This window comes from Bidens hawaiensis, unplaced genomic scaffold (genome assembly GCF_021521415.1).
Source record: "Bidens hawaiensis isolate Kalapana, Puna unplaced genomic scaffold, B.hawaiensis_p1.1 tig00419396_1, whole genome shotgun sequence".
NCBI classification, from domain to species: Eukaryota; Viridiplantae; Streptophyta; class Magnoliopsida; order Asterales; family Asteraceae; genus Bidens; species Bidens hawaiensis.
In genome coordinates this window covers 745579-765278 of record NW_027504847.1, presented here as the reverse complement: position 1 = coordinate 765278, position 19700 = coordinate 745579, and the positions used below count along the sequence as shown (strand labels likewise).

The following is a 19700-nucleotide window of genomic DNA, read 5'->3' as shown; positions in this document are numbered from 1 at the left end:
AAAACCCTCCAGATCATCGGCATGGCTTGTATGTAAGATATGCCGGTAGAATCGAAAAAACTTTGGGTCATAAGGCGGAAAGGGGTATTTATAGCCGATAAGAAAGGGAGTTGCCGGAAAGTAGACCCAAACCTTGGAGTAAACATCGCATCTAATGCTGGATTCGTAGGGTCGGAACAGGGTATATGGAGGAAATAATGTATGATAACTGTCGACCTCGGGATCCGTGAGCTTACAAATTTCAGAAGATGGGTTGGAAAGCAGACCTTGGGGTTCCATTTCGACTAGTTCGGAACCCCAGAAGATGCTGGATTCGTAGGGTCGGAACAGGGTATCTGTTAGGCCACGATTTTTATACTAAGGATTCTTTATCCTTGACTGTCTTATGGATAGTTTATCATTGAAATATACATCAGGATATAAAGGATCGACGATCCTCGGTATTGTTTGTTTACTAATGACTGCGTTTAGTATGGTGATGTGTTAGACAGGTATATCAACTTTAAGACGAATTTGCATCAATTATCCTCACGGGACATCCTGTAGCTGGAACATGGATCTAGGATCCTAATTCAACATAGCTGATTATGGATGAACTCTCTAGAAGATTGACGTTTAAATAACAACAACGGTATCTAGACCTGGTCTACCGCTTTATTCGCTAGTGAGTGACTATCAGCACGTGGTCAAAGAGCACGTTGGTGAAGAATGGAAGACTAGCTGAATCATAGGATGAAGTTGTTAAGTTTGTTAATTACTTTTTCCTTATATATTTGAGTATGATCGATAGGAATAAACACATGTACTTACACACACACACTAGAGCAGAAGCAAATACTCTCTCTAGACACTAGCTTTCGTTGTAATCTCGATCATATACTCCACAAACACTTGTAATCACTTTTGATTCATTAATAAACTCGACGGTGATAGTTTTCACAGTCCGAGGGTTTTTTGTGCCGGAAACCGAGATAACCATATACTCATCGACCAAAGGTTACATTGTTGATCATTGACTAAAGTACTTCGACCAAAGATTATATTATTAATCATTGACCGGAGCTATTTTACCAACGATTACCTTGATAAGTTTTGACCGAGGTAAGACTATCTTGGTTAAGGACTTTTTCCCTCGTGATCAAATCATCGTGTTCATCAATATCACGCTTATATACTCGTTATTATGGCACCTTACCTCACATAACAGATTTGGATACTTGATCCTTAGCTGATTTTTGTCCAAAACAGTTTTAGCCTAGAATCGCACCGAACCGCACCATACACACCCCTAACCCCTAATATAAATTCGTATTTCATTTTGTAACATCCTAAAATATTTTTTGTATCTTGTATTTTTAGATTCCAAATATCTATTTAATTAAAATTTGTTGCATGTAATATAAAGTCTAAAGGTCACATTTCATTTTCTCGTTATTCTTTTGTTTGCAACTTTTCTATGTTTCACACATCATTTGATTTGTTTGCGCACGTATGTCTTAGATATTATTTCGTCACGTCACCGTCTTATTTTCTAGCCTCATAGAATATCGTTCATAGCTTTATATCGTGTATTTCTTGATTATATTTTACACGTATGTGATATAGTTTCATATTTCGTTTTCTAATTATTCCTTTCTTTTACATCTTTTCTACGCTTTTATGCTTTATAGTTTATACAAAGTCGTATTATATACGCGTATGTGATAGACATACATGATGTGAATGGTAAGAAAGTGACTCCATCGCATCTCCTAAATTCATCGTGACCATTCACTTTTTGTATCCTCTTAAAATAGTGTATGTATCTTATATTCTAGATTATAAATTTATGCTTTTTTACTTTTTAAAAGATTTTTGTCCAATCACTGTGTAAATGTATTGCAGGATACTAAGTAAAAATAAGATGTGTTTGTTTTTATTAATATCAATTATTACGTTTTGATCATTGTCGGTCTCAACTAACGTATTGGTTGGTAACGGTCTCATCTTTTAACGTATTTGTTTATAACGATTCGCGACTAACAAAATCCTAACATAATTACCTGCATGTCGCCGAAAAAGTAATATTTTGTTCCCGAAAAACTCAACCTGAACACCACCACCAATTGACCCACCCCACCAACTGATTTTGATTGACGGTGGTTTTAGGATTCCGGCGACCTCGATAATTGGGGCTTTATTAGAAAAAATGTTCTTAAATGTTGATCGAAGGTTACAAAGATGTTTGGAAGAAAATGTTGAGTTTTCCGGCAAAAACTTTAGTTTTCCTGTCAAAAACGTTTTTTCGACGACCTGCAAGTAACGGCATTATGACTCTGTCAGTCACGGACAGTTGGAAACAACTACGTTAAATGGTGGGAGTGTTACTAGTCAATTCGTTAGTTGAATCCGAAAGTGACAAAAAAAATAATAACTATGATTAATAAAAAAAATACACCTAAAAATAAAATAATAATACGTCATATTATTTCTGGAAATTAACCTTATGATATATATATATAAAACATGTGAAAAATAGAAGAATGTGACTGGAATTCGTTTACACACACGACCACCTAAATCTTTTTGTGGCTGCTGCTTTTTTATTTTGTAATTACTACACAACTTCTTATTAGCGATATTTGTAGATAGTGGATCGGTCAAAATTGAAGTAGTTTATACTTTGAACGTTAAAATGTCAACTGTACGTTCGAATTAAAGCAAGACCACTAGCTTTTAATTTTAATATTGGGTCTCGTATTCAAAAACAAAGAAAGCTTTAGTTTAGGTCGACTTTTCTCTTTGACATACTAATTTTTGTGTTTTTTAAACGGTAAATTACATTATTCATGTACGGCGTTGTATTTTTCTATATTAAATCAATTCCCAAATATTTAACATATGACTTCTTATCAAAAGACATAAGCCTTTACTATTGAGTCAATTATCAAAATGATCATTTGATATATTGATACAAAAATAATTATATATTGGTTATTGAAAATATCGGTTTACAAAAAAAGAGTTATATGAGAGAGCGAACTTTTTGTGAGAACAGAAATAACAAAACAAATAATCCAATTTTTTAAATTTTAAAAATAATAAAATACAAGAAACTGTTTAGAAGGTATATATTATCCATCTCATTTTATATCGCGGAAAAAAAATACAAAGCATTTTCTACATGTAACCTATAGATAACTAACTACGACTCTACAAGTGTATAGGTAAACATTTATAGAAAAAATTAACAAGTTAGGTTAAAGTTTTTTTTTTAATTATTTTTTATGTATATAACATAGATTTAGGTTTATAAGAATTATAATTTATCCAAAACATGATCAATATTATAAAAAATTTAATGATTCATAAATATTCCTTCTGTTCTCGTAGTTATAATGATCTATCTTTGAGCGAAGAGAGTCAATGCCTATATAATTGGATATATTCAAGGTTTGGAAAATTATCTTCATTTTCAATCGTTAACAATATCATATTGACATACAATACGCTAAATTTATTCCTGTTCTTAAATACTCATGTTAACGAATCATAACTTAGAAGGAATTTTTAAGTATTAATCAAATACTATTAAATTTGGAAACAAACAACCACAGTTGAGTAAAAGAACTACGAGCTGATCGAAAGCAGAGAGTGAGCGATCAAAGATTACGAAACATGGCAACACCTGAGACACGCTACAAAGCACGTGTAAAGAAGACCAATACTAAATAATAGATAATAAATATTTTATGTAAGGATTTATTATTATTTTTTTTCTAGAACATCTTATTAATTACGTGGTTAAAAACTTTTATAAAACGTGAATAAAAAACTAAAGTCAATACCATTATTACTACATAAAACGCGTGATGTACGTTATTTATTTACCAAAACATTAGCGTTTCAACGGCGTCTGAGAATCCAAAACAATGTTGTCCCACGTTGAAAAACTGTGTGTTTCCAGGAAATTAAGACAAAACCCAAAACATTGAATTGACTGCAGATGGTTGTACGATAAGCTTGGAGACTTGTACGTTCAGGATCAAGTAGGTGAAGTATATGGATTTGGCAAAGTTGACATCAACATAGTCAGCAAATTGCAATAGATCTGTTGAAAATAATGGCAAAGATGATTAAGTCATGCAAAAGTTTATATATATTTTTTTAATTTCAAGTTTAATATTGATTTATGTTATCTGATTTTAATAATAAGACTCATTAATAAAATGTTTTAAGTGTAATTAAACGTAGAGAGAATAAGTCTTCATATATCAATGTAAGGATGGGTCGGTAGAACGATACTGATCCCAAATATTTTGATTCTGAATTTTATAAAATATCGTACCGGTACCGAGAATAGTTGGTAAATTACTGGTCTTTAACATTCAAGCAGGCATTATTTGGTAAGTACTGATCTTAATAACGATCCAAAATTTTCTGATCTTGATTTTCTTAAAATCTTGGTATCGGTACCAAAATGTTTGTTTCGATATCAGTTTCTTATACCATTTGCTCAAATTATGCATTTGCAACAAATAAAAGAAGACCTTAAAATGACTGGTCGAAAATCATTCACTACGCATTTCCAATATATAGTCCTCAAATAGGCCAATAAATTTTATATCTATTTGATAATTTGCACGTAGCATAATAAATATTTTGAAATATAAAACACGTGTAAATGGTTGATAGGGTAAATTTGATCAAGAAAAAAAACAGGCAAGACACTTCATATAAGTAAAAATAATTTTTTTGCTATATAGTTTTTATATTATTTTCTCTAAAAGATGTTTCTGATAAATGATATAGAATTAAGCTTTGATAATTATAATGATAAAAACGTCTACTAGAATTACACTAATTAATAAATATAACAAAGACTTTTGTGTCATGCTTATCTATTTTATTAAACTATCTGTACGGTATTTATTTTATAAGATTAATTAGGTACATAAATTTTTACATTATTAGGTCGGCTTTTATCTCTAAAGCTATCCATTGTAGATGTCAAACGAGGCGCCATGTATCATGTCATCCCGCAAAATAAACGTCAATCCACAACATCATTAACAACAATGTAGTCGCCATCCATTTTATACCCTTCGTCGCCATTTCCATGGCGGTGCTATCCCTCTTGGTAGGTGGGATCTAGTTCCAACTCACCAATAATATGCACTCACTTACATATTTATTTACTTTTTATTCTTGTTCTTTTATTTTAAATATTAGATGAATAATTGTGTGTTTAATGGAATATCATGTGATTGGTTGAATCATATTTGGATAGCTAGTTTGAAAATAGATGAAACACCACCTATATCAGTTTGAGTTTATTTAGATTGTTTGATCACTTGGTGATTCATGTTATTGGTTGAAAGATTTAGATAATTTTGGTTTCTTTAGGTTGTATGATTGTGCCCTTGGTATTCTTAGAAAAAGTAGGTCTGACCGTTTGCGTCTTAATAGGTTTGAAACAAATACAAGTATCAAACATGAATACAACTCATTTAATTGCTTTATATGTCATGACTATCAGCCAATTTTAAGTTTCATGTACAAATACGGAAAAATAATAGAGTTTAACTTACTAATTTCAGTTATTTAAGTAAATAAAAAAATAACATACCTTATTTTTTTATTAACATGTTTTATCGTTTCTTAAACATGTACCTAAATCCAAATTATCGGCCCTAAGAAAGAGTGGTCGCCCAATACTTGAGAGTGTTAGGTTGGACGTAGGCAATTAGGCAAATTATTAATGATTAAAATACTATAGTAACGAAAATTATTTGACCATGATAATGATCTAATAATAATTGAGACAGATGCTTAGATTCTTATAATAAATAAATACAGGTAAACGATTTTAATAGGCTAAAATTAAAATAATGAATAAATCAACATATATATCATTCTTTTACGTATCAAAGTATCCAAAAGTAAAAATAAAAAAATTACTTTAAATTTTGTAAACAAACTCTAACATGAAATTTAATACGATATAGACAACCCTCCTTTCAAATGAGTTCAGATACGAGTATTTATTGTAGTGACATTAAGACAACGACAACTCGTTATAAAGACTTATGATTAATATAAACCGATACAACAAAAGACGTATATTGCATTAATTAACGGTGACAACGCGGTTTTGAACTCCCTTTTGCCCTGGGTCATGTAAACTTCGCAGTGTGGGTTTCTGTCATGTAAGTAATTGTGTCACTCGTGTGGTTGTACGTTCTTTCTTGATATTTGGTCTTTACATCGATGAACTTGATAATAAACCTAGAGAGTCCGTTCTTGTGTAAGTGTAACCGCTGATCAAATGAATTTTTCTTTGTTTAGTGGTTTTGCGTCTTGACGGGTTTTCTTTTCTTAATCTATAACTTTTACATCCTGTTATTTACTAAGATAATTTCACATATAACATGATCTCCAACAAATTAACCTAAAAGTATAAAGTCATATACATTATACACCCATTTTCAAATATATGACATTTCTACCATTCCCTTAAACTTACATTATGATACAAGAGTTTAAAGTGTATAGAGACACATAAAAATATAATCGTATATTATATTCTTTATCTAAAAAACGAACAAATATGAACTTTTAAGAATCTTTAATGGCATGACTAATACTGCTTAATACTATTTTTTTAATTAAATAAATATTATAATGTACAAGTGTTATGCATAAAATTAAAATTGTTAAAATATGTAGTGACAACAGATTATGCTAACTTTTTAGGTTGGATTAAGTCTACGTCTTCTAATAAGGAGATTGCTTAGTTAGATTGAATTAAATCTCCTTTATCCGTTGTAACATGTTGATACTTTCGGGTGGTTGCTTTTCTGTTTTGTTGTTGTTGGTCCCTTCTAGCTTCTGGCCGGTGGTTCCTTCGTTGTTATAAAACTTGCTTTCCGTTTAAAAATAATAATAATAATAATAATAATAATAATAATAATAATAATAATAATAATAAAAGTATTACTATGTCTCTTTAAAAGAAAATACAAATAATAACTAACATTTTGAATAACCGTTATGCATGATCAATAAATACATATTTGACATAATTAAACCCACATATGACTCAGTCTCTTTCTCACTATATTCTTACCAACTCTTTAACCCACTAACCATTAATCATTTCTATTTATTCATACTTCAAACCCCAAATTTAATTCATATTATTACTTCTTCAAAATCTGTTTATTCATTAAACTTGTCACAATAAAAAAACGTTACCTTTGGTTTTTAATCAAATGCAACAAATGGGTAACATTGATAACGTGTTACCGGAGAGTACGAGTCGTCGGTCCGATCCAGAGGTGTACAGCGGTCCGTTGAATAAGCGAGGCACTCGTAAAAGCGCGCGGTTTAATATCCCGGACGATGGTAGTAATAGTAGTAGTAGTGCTGGTGGGAGTATGAGGTTGAAAAATAACGAGGATGAGTACGTGGAGATCACGTTAGACGTTGGTGGCGATTCGGTGGCGGTTCATAGTGTGAAGACAGCTGGCGGTGCTGACGTGGAGGACCCGGAGCTGACTTTGTTGGCTAAAGGGTTGGAAAAGAGGACAACATCTATTGGGGCGGCCGTCGTGAGAAATGCGTCGTCCAGGATCCGACAGGTGTCGGAGGAGTTGAAAAAGCTGACGTCATTCTCACGACGGGTCCCAGCCGGTCGTTATGACCGGTCTAAGTCTGCCGCAACTCATGCTCTTATTGGGCTTAAGTTTATTAGTAAAGCTGATGGAGCAGCTGCGTGGGCCGCCTTGGAGAAACGGTTTGATGATCTCACCGCCGGCACCACCGGGTTGCTTCCCCGGGCGCTTTTCGGAGAATGCATAGGTAAATCCATAATTCATTTTTTTTTTATTTTTTTAAAATTTTTTTTACATTTTTTGAATGTATTTTTTCATATTTTAAAAAAAACTTCTGGTAGGGATGAACAAGGATTCGAAAGAATTTGCCGTGGAACTCTTCGATGCGCTTAGCCGTAGACGAAACATCTCCGGCGGTGCGATTAACAAAGCTCAGTTGAAGGAGTTTTGGGACCAAATTGCTGATCAAAGTTTTGATTCAAGGCTTCAAACTTTCTTTGACATGTAAGAGTTTAATAATAATAATAATAATATTTATTCATAAGTTAAGTAAAATTAATTTTGGTTTTAATTCTTGACATAAATTTAGGGTTGATAAAGATGCCGATGGGCGGATAAGCGAAGAAGAAGTTCGAGAGGTATGAAATTATTTATCAGGGTTGGATCGTGTCAGGTTGACATGCTGAATTATTAACTCAACCCGTTTATTTATTCGTGAAAAAGATATAAACCTTAAACCGAAATATTTCATAATTAAGTTATAACCAATTTATCTAAACGAGTCAAAAAGGTTAAATAATAGTGTTTTTTTTTCACTACCTTAATTATGATATTGGAATATTTGTTATATTTTATTCTTTAATAGTTATATTTATATGATACAGATTATAAGCTTGAGTGCTTCAGCTAACAAGTTATCAAACATACAAAAACAAGCAGATGAATATGCAGCATTGATCATGGAAGAATTGGATCCAGACAACCTAGGTTACATCATGGTACACATTCTTAAATTATGTTAGTTCAACAACATTAAAAACATGTTAATATGTTATACAATGCCTTAAAACATATTAACAAAATCGATTAACGTGACATATTTGTGTGTTAAAAACTAGATTGAGAGCTTGGAGACCCTTTTACTACAAGCCCCGACACAAACAGTGCGAGGCGAAAGCAAAAACTTAAGCGTGATGTTGAGTCAAAAGCTTAGAAACGCTAACGATAGGAATATAATACAACGAGGGTACGATGGATTTAAGTACTTTTTACAAGATAACTGGCAGAGAGTTTGGGTGATCGCGCTTTGGATTGGAGTGATGGCGGGTTTGTTTACTTGGAAATATATTCAGTACAAGAATCGCGCCGCGTTTGATGTGATGGGACATTGTGTTTGTGTTGCTAAAGGCGCGGCTGAGACGCTTAAGTTGAACATGGCTCTTATTTTGTTGCCCGTGTGTCGGAACACCATCACGTGGCTTAGGAATAAGACGAAACTCGGTGTTGTGGTTCCGTATGATGATAATCTCAACTTTCACAAGGTGAGTATATAGTGAACGTTTTTCATATCACTATAAGGGTTTTCAGCGACGATCCCGATAAAGGGTGAAGCTTGTTACAAAATACAGATTTACGCGAGAACAAAAAGAACTAACCTAAAATGTTTGAAATTTTATTATTGGTTTATATTTTTAAAACATTTTTTAATTTTAAATACAAAGATATATGTTATATACTTGAAAACGCATTAAATGAATTCGTCCATATGTTTTTATAGCTTTAATGATTTCCTACACATGTGTAGGTTATATAAGCAATATACATTACAAGTGAGTTACACATGTGTCGTTTCTATATATAAACGGAATTTTTTCATATCATTTTTTAGAATATTATAAAAGAAGAATAAGCATTTCATTTCAATTTTCAACCATCTTTTAATATTATAAAAAAATTTTAAGATTAAAAAATAAATATTTTATTTTGTTCTATGTATTCTTTTTGTCGCTGAAAGTCAGTTTTCTAGTAGTGTATTAGATTTAATGTTCTTTGTATTTCATCAACTTCCGGACATCTCACACGTAACTTTTACTCGTTTACTAGGTGATTGCGGTTGGGATCACTATTGGAGTCGGGCTCCACGCGATTTCACATTTAACGTGTGATTTCCCTCGACTTCTTTCCGCAACCGAAGAGGAGTACGAACCAATGGTTCAATATTTCGGGGACCAACCCGATAGCTATTGGCATTTTGTGAAAGAAGCCGAAGGGTACACCGGGATAATAATGGTGGTTCTAATGGCCATAGCCTTTACTTTAGCCACCCCGTGGCTAAGGCGTGGTAGACTCAACCTACCGAAGCCTCTAAAGAAACTAACGGGGTTTAACGCCTTTTGGTACTCGCATCACTTGTTCATTATCGTTTATACTCTTCTCATAGTTCACGGTATCAAACTTTACCTCACGAAAGAATGGTACAAAAAGACGGTGAGTACAAAACTACAAACGTTATAAGATCGGTCGTATGAACATTTTTCGTGATGGCTAACCTTTTTTTTTAACGATAGACTTGGATGTACTTGGCGGTTCCAATATTACTTTACGCGGGTGAGAGATTGACCCGGGCCTTAAGGTCTAGTGTCAAGCCTGTCAAGATATTAAAGGTAATGTTAACAAAAATACAAAATGGTCATGTCACGTTGTCACATGGTCAGGTTGATGGACCCAAAACACTTTACTGACATAATTTTATTTTTTCTAGGTGGCGGTTTACCCTGGAAACGTGTTGGCACTCCAAATGTCGAAGCCTCACGGATTCAAATACAAAAGCGGGCAGTGCATGTTCGTTAACTGCAAGGCGGTTTCTCCATTCGAATGGTGAGTGTAAAAATGGTTAAAAGCGCTTACTTGCAAATAAAAAATGGATTATAAACTAATTAACTTAACCATTGTGTAGGCACCCGTTTTCGATAACTTCTGCACCCGGAGATGACTACTTAAGTGTGCATATTCGAACCCTCGGTGACTGGACCCGACAACTAAAGACCGTTTTCTCTCGGGTATGTTTTCGACCCAAAATTAGCATAAGACCAGGCCCATAATAAACCAAGACTGATCCACTTAGTACTCCAGTGCATCTTAATGGGCTTTAAGATGCAAAAATGGACCGGTCGAGTAATGGATAAAACTTATTAATTTCATACAAATAAACCGGCCCGGTTGGCCCGAAACGCATTTGTCTAAAAATTTTAACTTGCTTATAAAAAATTGTCATGTCAGTTGTCACATATTATTATAAATTTATAAAAAATTAATAAGAATTTAATTTTTATGACTAAAGTTATTTAAGTTCTATGCATTAAAATTCATCTAGGCTGGCCCGTTCAAACGCGGGCCGGGCCTAAAACTGGTGGCAATAATTATTTGCCACCAGATGCAAAATGGCATTTGCGACTGTTTTCGACAGTCTCAAATGGTCGTCGTTTTGTAGTACTAATATACTATTTGGCCCATTCGTTATAAAACACAACCCATTTGACCCATTTATTTTATGACTAACATGACTTTGGTCATGTGTAGGTATGTCAACCACCGGCTAATGGCAAAAGCGGACTCCTAAGAGCCGATTACCAAGGCGAAAACCCGAAGTAAGTGTCACCGCTACAATCACAACTTTTTAATTCGTTTATAAAAAAACCCGACCTGATGGCTAACTCATTTGACCAAACAACAGTTTCCCAAAAGTTTTAATAGACGGGCCGTATGGTGCCCCCGCACAAGACTACAAGAAATATGACGTCGTGTTACTAGTCGGGTTAGGCATCGGTGCAACCCCGATGATCAGCATCGTTAAAGACATCGTAAACAATATGAAAGCGAAACAAGAGGAAGACGAGGCTTTGGAGAGCGGTAACCAACCCGCATTGTCACCACAAGCGAAAAAGAACGTGTCGAATAACTTTAAGACGACTCGGGCTTACTTCTATTGGGTAACGCGAGAACAAGGCTCGTTCGATTGGTTTAAAGGGGTGATGAATGAGGTGGCGGAAACGGACCACGATGGTGTGATCGAGATGCATAATTATTGTACGAGTGTTTACGAAGAGGGGGATGCTAGATCGGCTTTGATTACGATGCTTCAGTCGCTAAATCATGCCAAAAACGGCGTTGATGTGGTTTCAGGTACTCGGGTCAAGTCTCACTTTGCGAAACCTAATTGGAGAAGTGTTTATAAGAGGATTGCACTTAGTCATAGCGGTCAACGGATAGGTGAGTTTTCTTAATATTATTCCTTTTTTTATGAAAATCGAACCGATATAACTAATTCGTATCAAAAACTGGTGGGTCGGTTTAATTATTTTTTGAAAACCAATAATAGTGAGTTGGTTTTGGTAAACAAGGTTTCCATATCTGGCTAAACCAAACCGAATCAATATATTTTAATATTTATTTAATATAGATTATATGTATTTTTAATGGTAGGCAACATTTTAAAAATATTTAAATCCAAACTTTTAGTTTCAAATAATGCATAATTTATATTATTTTGAGCTATTTTTAGCTACGTCCAAGTTCATGGTTAATCAACCCATAATTGATATGTTATAACCTTTAAAACCGATCAACCTGTTTAAAACCGATCAACCTGAAATTGCCGTAATCAATTAATATGGTTATGATACATCTTGGTTTATTTTTATCAAATAACTACAATAATGATTTTGAGCTAATCAAAGAAACTAGATTATTATTATTATTATTATTATTATTATTATTATTATTATTATTATGGATGTAGACACCAAGTAATAAAGATATCTATTGATTTAAATTGTTACATTTTTCTAAACACTAATGTTTTATAAATTACAGGAGTATTTTATTGTGGAGCACCAGCACCAGTCAAAGAGTTGAAACAACTTGCTTCAGACTTTTCACACAAGACCAGCACTAAATTTGACTTTCACAAGGAAAATTTCTAACTTTAAAAGAAAAAACTAAAATAAAATTATTTTAATTGTTGAAAATTGTATGTATGAATTCTTATCTAGTTAGACCCAGTATCTTGTGACCATTATGGGTATATATATATATTGACCAATAAGAGTTACATTGATTAAGTGTATTTAAATTATTATTTCATTTTGTTATATTTTTTTTACTAGATAAAAGATTCTTAGAAAATTATGAATCTGTGTAATGCATACATGAATAACACATTGTTTATGTTAAATGGATATGGTTTTTGTAATGAAACTTGCCATTAGTTAAAGGAAGTGACAAAGTCACAAATGTTTTATAAAGGTGTAAAATGTGTTGATGGGTATACAATAGAAACTCGATAAGTATTAGATTATTTAATAAATTTTCTAAGATAATATTTTTTGTCGGTCCCGACTCGGGGATAGGTTGCTAAATTAATAATTCGCTAAAATTATAAGATAATACATTTTTGATAATTTCTTTAGAACCCATATAAAATATAAATTAATAATTCCTTATATATAGCATATTACATGAATGATTTATGAAGGTTTTTTGAAAAATGACTCAATTGTCTTTTGTTTTTTTGTTGAAATCAATTTCCCCTTGAATCTCGTCTCTCATAATGCTCTTTGAATTTCGTCTGTCATTGTTGTTTTTTCACACCTTTAAGATGGGAAGTCATGTTGTGTGTATGATTTGTTTGTGTTAACCTATTTTGATCTTGTATTTATATAGAAAATGTTTTTAATGTCCATAAAGTGATATATTGAACACAAGAAGCATAATAAGGTGGGAGATTGAAGGTTTCTTTCAAATTGTGCCGTTCATTTGATATACATGCATTGTATATAATAATTAAGTGGAAGTTTGAAAAGTGTTTGTAAACTAAGTATTCTACTATAAATTAATAAAATATTAATTAATATATAAATTAATAATTATTAATTTATCGATTAATTAATAACTCTTTAATTAATAAATTTTGGTGGTCCCAAGTGTATTGTTTTATAGAGTTTCTACTGTATGTATATTATATCATTATACAGTATTTATTTTGATGATGTTAAAAACTAAACGTGTAGGTTAAAAGATAATTTTAAGAAATTTATAAGTTTATAAAATAAGTCAAGTTTGCTTAGATAAAGCCATGATACAATTAAGACATTAACAACCTTATGATGGTGCACGGGCGGACCGTGGACTAGAATAAGTAAGGTTCATCATCGTCCACCAATGTTTTGTCCAGAATTGACCAAATGTTGATCAAGCCTAGATAAGCCCACGGTTGATGGTACGATTAGACAATGGATCCACCGTACCCCTTTTGGATGATTGTTCAAAGTTCAAATTTAAAATCAAATTATGTAACTTGGTTGAAATATAATCACTTAAAGATATGTATTCTTTAGATTGAAACAAAATTTTAATGGTTAAAAAAGTCTAGCTTTTATTACAGAGTTTTTATAAAACTCATTGGGTCAAAAAGTACTAGGACAAGGACTAGTACTTTTGTTCAATGTGTGTAGTTTCCTATACGCATTGATCGTGTTGCTATTAAGTGTGTTGGCTGCACAAGGACTAGGACTAGCACTCGGTGCACTCGTTATGGACCTTAAATCAGCAGCCATTTTAGGGTCAGTGATCATGCTAGCATTCACATTGGCTGGTGGATATTATGTTCAACATATTCCAGTTTTAATATCTTGGATCAAATGTGTATCGATCAGTTTATATACTTACAAACTCTTGTTAGGATCGCAGTATGAGCATGACCAGACTAATCGATGCGGTGATCAAACTTGTTTGGCTGCTGATTTTCCAGATATCAAGAGTATTGGACTCAATGGGCAAGTGACTTCAATTGTTGCTTTGCTTGTAATGCTCGTATTTTATCGGGTTGTTGCTTACATTGCTCTCATGCGGATCGGATTACAAAATTAGTGATTCTTCATATTTTTTTATAATTGTGTTTGTTCTGCTGAAACATACGATTGAATGGTTAGTTTCAAATGTGATCATATGGTTATTCACTTATTTGTTTTGATACTTGAAGAAACACTAATCTACCCCGGGCAGATTACGGATAATCTGGGGGTTAAATAGATGTTTCCCACGAGGGGTTAGATCCGGCAAAGATGGTTCTTCTGATAACCTGCAAAACAGACACCGTGAGCTCGTCACTGAGAAGGGGGGGTACCTCCTTGTGACCACCCTCCGGCGTGAGAATCAGACTAGATTGCTCTTGAATATAAGTGTATATTAAGAGAATGACTAGAGCAGATATCAGGTAATATATCAAGATATGAGATATGATATAAGATATAAGATGAGATAATACCATTCCAAGGTGTTGGAGTATTTATAGCCGAAGGTAGGTTTCCAAGAAGGTACAGCCGGCTGAATAGTGTTCCTGTTCTGCCAACTGTGGGCTACGCACATGCCATGCTGGTAGTTGGTGGGTAGGCAGCGGCTGATAGTGACCAGTCCGGCTGTGTACTATTCCTGTTCCACCAACTGCAGGCTATGCACGTCCTCCGACAGGTTGGTGAGTAGGCAGCGGCTAATAGTGACATACAGTACAAGAGCGTGCTGCTCGTCATACTGTTGTCAGTGAGCTGTCGTATCTTTGGTCAGATCTTTTGTCCATACCTCGTCAGGTACAGTACAAAAGATCCTCCTGTATCGTACGGACTGGCTCATTTGGGCGGGAGTATTCCCGGCTTTGCTCATTCCTTCTTCAGGTGACATTACTGAATTATTATGAGAGCTAAGTGCCTTGTGCGTGTAGCTTTGCTGCGCAGGTAGCCTTCCCTGATGGCTTGTATCCGCAGCTGCGGGAACAGGCAGAGTACTTCACCATTGGGAGGCTTTTCCTGCGGGAACAGCTTGCGTACTGCGCGTAAGGACGTCACGTCTCTGAGCCTGGTGGGTCCTGCGGATCCAGTTAGTCTCGGCGCAGACGTCCATTTAAGTTAAGTCTTGCGGGTTCAACCGCGCAGACGTCCGTTAAGGAGTCTTGCGGGTTCAACTGCGCAGACGTCCCTTTTCAAGGTGAGTCTTGCGGGTCCAACTGGGCTCTGCTGGGACCTACCTCTTCAAGTCCCCCCAGTCCAATGTTCTTCTCATGAATTGTTAATAAGTGAGGTGAACTTTTGGAATTAAACAAGGGGTTTTGAAAAGGTTTTAGTTTTAAGGTTTTCCATGGGGATTCTTCCCGCGGAAGTCCTAATGTCACGTGCAGAAATTCCCGACTTTTCTGCTTGGTCTTTGGGTGTGATGCGGGTAGGTCTGTAACCTCCTCGCAAGTCAGGAGCGTTGAGTTCCACTTGTGTAGATTCTCCATGAGGTTTTGGTAGTTTTGAACATAGTGATCAATTATGTTTAAACAACCAATTCCATCTTGGAGGTTCAAACAATCTAGTTCTCGACGTTCCCGCTATGCGGGGATGTTATTCCCGTTTCCGCAAGCACTGCCCAGAAGATCCTTCTTGGTTTCAATTCCCTGCGGAGTGCTAGGTATGTGAAGGGTTTCGCCTTGACACTGTATCCGCACTCGTCTTATAGTTACTTTACTTCCAAGGTATTCCTGGCTTCAATTCCCTGCGGGTGCTAAGTATGTGAAGGGTTTTGCCTTGACACTGTACTCGCACCCGTCTTATGGTTACTTGGTTGCCGAGGTATTCTTGGCTTCAATTCCCTGCATGTGCTAAGTATGTGAAGGGTTTTGCCTTAACACTGTACTCGCACCTGTCTTATAGTTTCTTGGTTGCCAAGGTAAGGGGTATTTTCCCGCTTACTTTTGAATCTTTTTGAAATTCGAAGAGTTGGTGAAAGGATAAGAACAGTCCAAACTGTTGAAACGTCGTCCGACGGTTTCTTCTGACAGTGTCAGGACGTGCAGGAAGTTATGGCGACGTGACAGTATATGGTCATTCCAGGCGCTTTTTCAGGCGCGTGGGCGCGATTTTTCGGGCGCGTGGCCGCGAAATTAATGGCACGCGTCCTTTCAAAAGCTGTTGCCAGCTTGCTCTTTGCCACGTGTCATAGTTTCATTGCACCAGCGATTTCTCTCTCTTCCGCATTAAATTCATCGCATTAATTGCGATGAGTATATAAAGGGCGAGAGGGTGCACCTTAGTCCACACTTTCACTTCTCTCTTCATCTTCTAAACGATTTCCGGCGAATACTCACTATTCCGTCGAGCATTCTTCTGAAATCGTTTCTGTACATCTGAAACATGTCTTCTACCCGTGATTTTGAGGCCACTGCCGAGGAGTCTGAGTTGTTCGTTGAGAACCCGGCGTCGACGTCCGAAAAGGACGACAAGAGCACTGCTGGCGAGTGCCAGTGTGCTCTTCCGGCCGACCTCTATCAGTACGTCGTCCGGAAGTTCATGCTCGAGCCGTTCGAGCCTGAGTTTCCGGAGCCACACCAGACGGTGTACGATGCCCTCAAGGGCAAGATAGGGGTGTACGCTGCATTCTTCGTTTATGGGAATCTCAGGTTCCCATTGACGAAGTTTGTATACCGTGTCTTGGAGAGGCACGGTGTGCATCTGACGGAGGTACACTCGATGGCGATCGCCAAGATCCGCCACTTTGAGTGGGTGTGCCTCATTCTGGGCGTGGAGCCCCACGTAGATCGGTTGATGACCTTCTACTCCTGGAGGTGCATCCAGGGGTGGTACACCTTGGTCAATCGGATCAAGGGGTTGAAGATCTGCGCTACCGAGCGCAGTCTTCGGTCGTGGAAGCGGTAGTTTTTTTATATCTCCGCTCGCGTCGTCCCCCTTGCGATGACGTTTAAGAATGGGAGAGCACTCCCCGCCCTTCACGTCCTCAACCACCAGGAGGCGGAGTGGTTCGCCAAGATCTCCCGGATCCAGACTCCGGTGTACCGCTTTGCGGAGTCTGGGATGGTGATGCTTGGGATGAGCCGGGTGTGGAAGGAGGCGTCCCAGATTCCCATCGTCCTCGAATACGGTTTGAACTCTGTCCCTTACGGTATGCTCTGTCTTCTTTGTTGATATAGGTTTTTCTTCTGACTGTTTCTTTTTTTATTTCAGAGGGGAATGACTTGCAGTCGCTCCTGCAGCCGCGGGAGGCTGATGGTCCCGCTCGGATGGGTACTCGTGCTCTCGATGAGAACGAGTTGCCCATCTTGGAGCAAACGAGGGATCGGTTTGTGGAGGTCTACCCGCCAGGCCACCCCATTCTGAGCGCCACGCGGCCAGGTAAGGAGTTATTCAACCCTCGACCTCTCAATGCTGAAACCTCTGCTGGAATTCCTCTAATCTTGTCATCTTCTGATGAGGAATCCGCAGATGGTCCTCCGTTGGTGCGGAAAAAGAAGGCTGCCGGTGGGAAGGGGAATGCGAAGGTTGCCTCCACTGCCGATCCGGGGAACCGGTCAAATTCGGAGACCGAGAGCGAGGAGGCGGCGGGGAACCCAGGTGGTGATAAGACCACTGCTCCGGAGGCTGAGACGACTGTCACCTCCGAGCAGCCTAGGACGACGACGGTGAGCGGCGTGAAGAGGCCGGCTTCATCGGGTTCGTCCCCGCCTGTTCGCACCTTTAGGCTCAAGAAAACCCGTAAGTACAAACTTCCTTTACTTTTAACTTCATATCTTTCCGCCATTATACTTATATCTTCTTTGTACAGGCGTGGATGCTACCGCATTCCAGGGTGGAGCGGGGAGGAGCACCTCCGGATCCATGACGGTAGGCTTGGTCAACCTACCTGAGGCGATGACCCAGGCGGCTGCGCCTGCTTCAGTTGGTTCAGTTGCTCGCCCAGTTGAGCCAACTGTTCCAACTGTGACGACATCTCCGCCGGCTGTCAGTGCCATATTCACTGATTCTTTCACTGAGCCGGCGGTGAATGTTTCTGTGGATTCTTCCGCAGCCACGGCCGCGGTTGTGAGTTCACCTCTGGTGAGTTCACCTCCGCTGGTTTCTACCGTGGCGGCCTCCGCTATGCCTCCTCCGGCGCCGGCGACTACGGCCGGTCCTTCAGGTATGTCCGGGGTTGGGGCGTCAAGCCAATCTCTGCCTCCTTCCCATCTGCCTGACCTCTTGGATGGATATCCGTTAGGTTCGGGTGATGGGTTTGGCGGCTACAGGCCTGTCGTCGACCCTACAGGTGCGTAGGGTTATTTTGGCCTTTATTATATATATATATATATATATATATATATATTTATAATCTTTTCCTAACTGCTTTTTGCTTTTGCAGTGTCGGATTCCAATGAAGTGTATGTTCCACGATGGAACATCCGCCGAGGAACAACCCTTCGGACGCCTGTAGAATGCGTCGAATGGGCGCGCCACGCCGCCCCCGCCGGTGCGCTGGGGGAAGCCATGTCCAGCTACCAGGAGGGTAGGCTGTCGAATGAGTTGCGAATTCTCCTTGCCCGGATGCAGCCGCGCGTCGAGTTACTTTGTCGTTTTCACGACAAGTTAAAGACGGCGCGTAGCCTGGAAGTGGCTCAGGCGCGGGCCATCCGGGAGGAGAACAAGAGGCTTGCCGCAGTGGCTACGGAAAAGGAGAAGGCCTTCCAGGCCCTTGAAGTTGAAGTTCAGGCCCGTCTCGAGGCCCGTTCCAAGGCTGCCCAAGCTGTTAACGAACAGCTTCGGCTGGCTAAGGAAACTGCACGAAACGCAACTGAGAGGGCCACCAAGGCTGAAGCTGTTGCTGAGCCTCTACGCATTGAGAACGAGGAGCTTAAAGCCAAGCTTGAGAGGCTCCAGCAGGCTCATGATGCCTTGGCTATGGAAGACGCCAAGAAGCTCCAAGAGATCTTGGACCAGAGGGGCGTGCTTGACCACACTGAGCGGAAGCTAAAGGGCGTTGAAGAGGCTGCTGCTAAGGAAGTGTTGCTCGCCAACCTTAACAAAAGTGAAGCCGAACGCGCCCGTAATCAAGCTCAAGCCGCCATCCAGGAGGCTCTGGTTGCCAAGGAATGGCTTTTTCAAAAAGCGTTGTCTCAGGTATGCGTAATTTGATAATATCTTTACGCTTTTCTTTGTAAATAGAAAAGGTTTTGATACTTGTATTTTTTCTTGTAGGTTGTGCATCGAGTCTTCACGGACACATCATACGACGATGCCATGAGCG

The 19700-nt window shown here is 37.7% G+C and overlaps 1 protein-coding gene across 1 annotated transcript; it reads left to right on the top strand.

The window, feature by feature from the left end:
* Window positions 1-7089: 7089 nt before the first annotated feature.
* On the top strand, window positions 7090-12637 carry LOC143608666 (respiratory burst oxidase homolog protein C-like). The gene is made up of 12 exons (XM_077083642.1): window positions 7090-7842; window positions 7937-8099; window positions 8185-8233; window positions 8480-8593; window positions 8714-9136; window positions 9699-10082; window positions 10163-10258; window positions 10357-10472; window positions 10552-10654; window positions 11175-11242; window positions 11329-11864; window positions 12468-12637. The coding sequence occupies exons 1-12, from the start codon at window positions 7254-7256 to the stop codon at window positions 12575-12577; spliced, it is 2751 nt and encodes a 916-aa protein (XP_076939757.1). The 5' UTR covers window positions 7090-7253; the 3' UTR covers window positions 12578-12637.
* Window positions 12638-19700: the final 7063 nt, after the last annotated feature.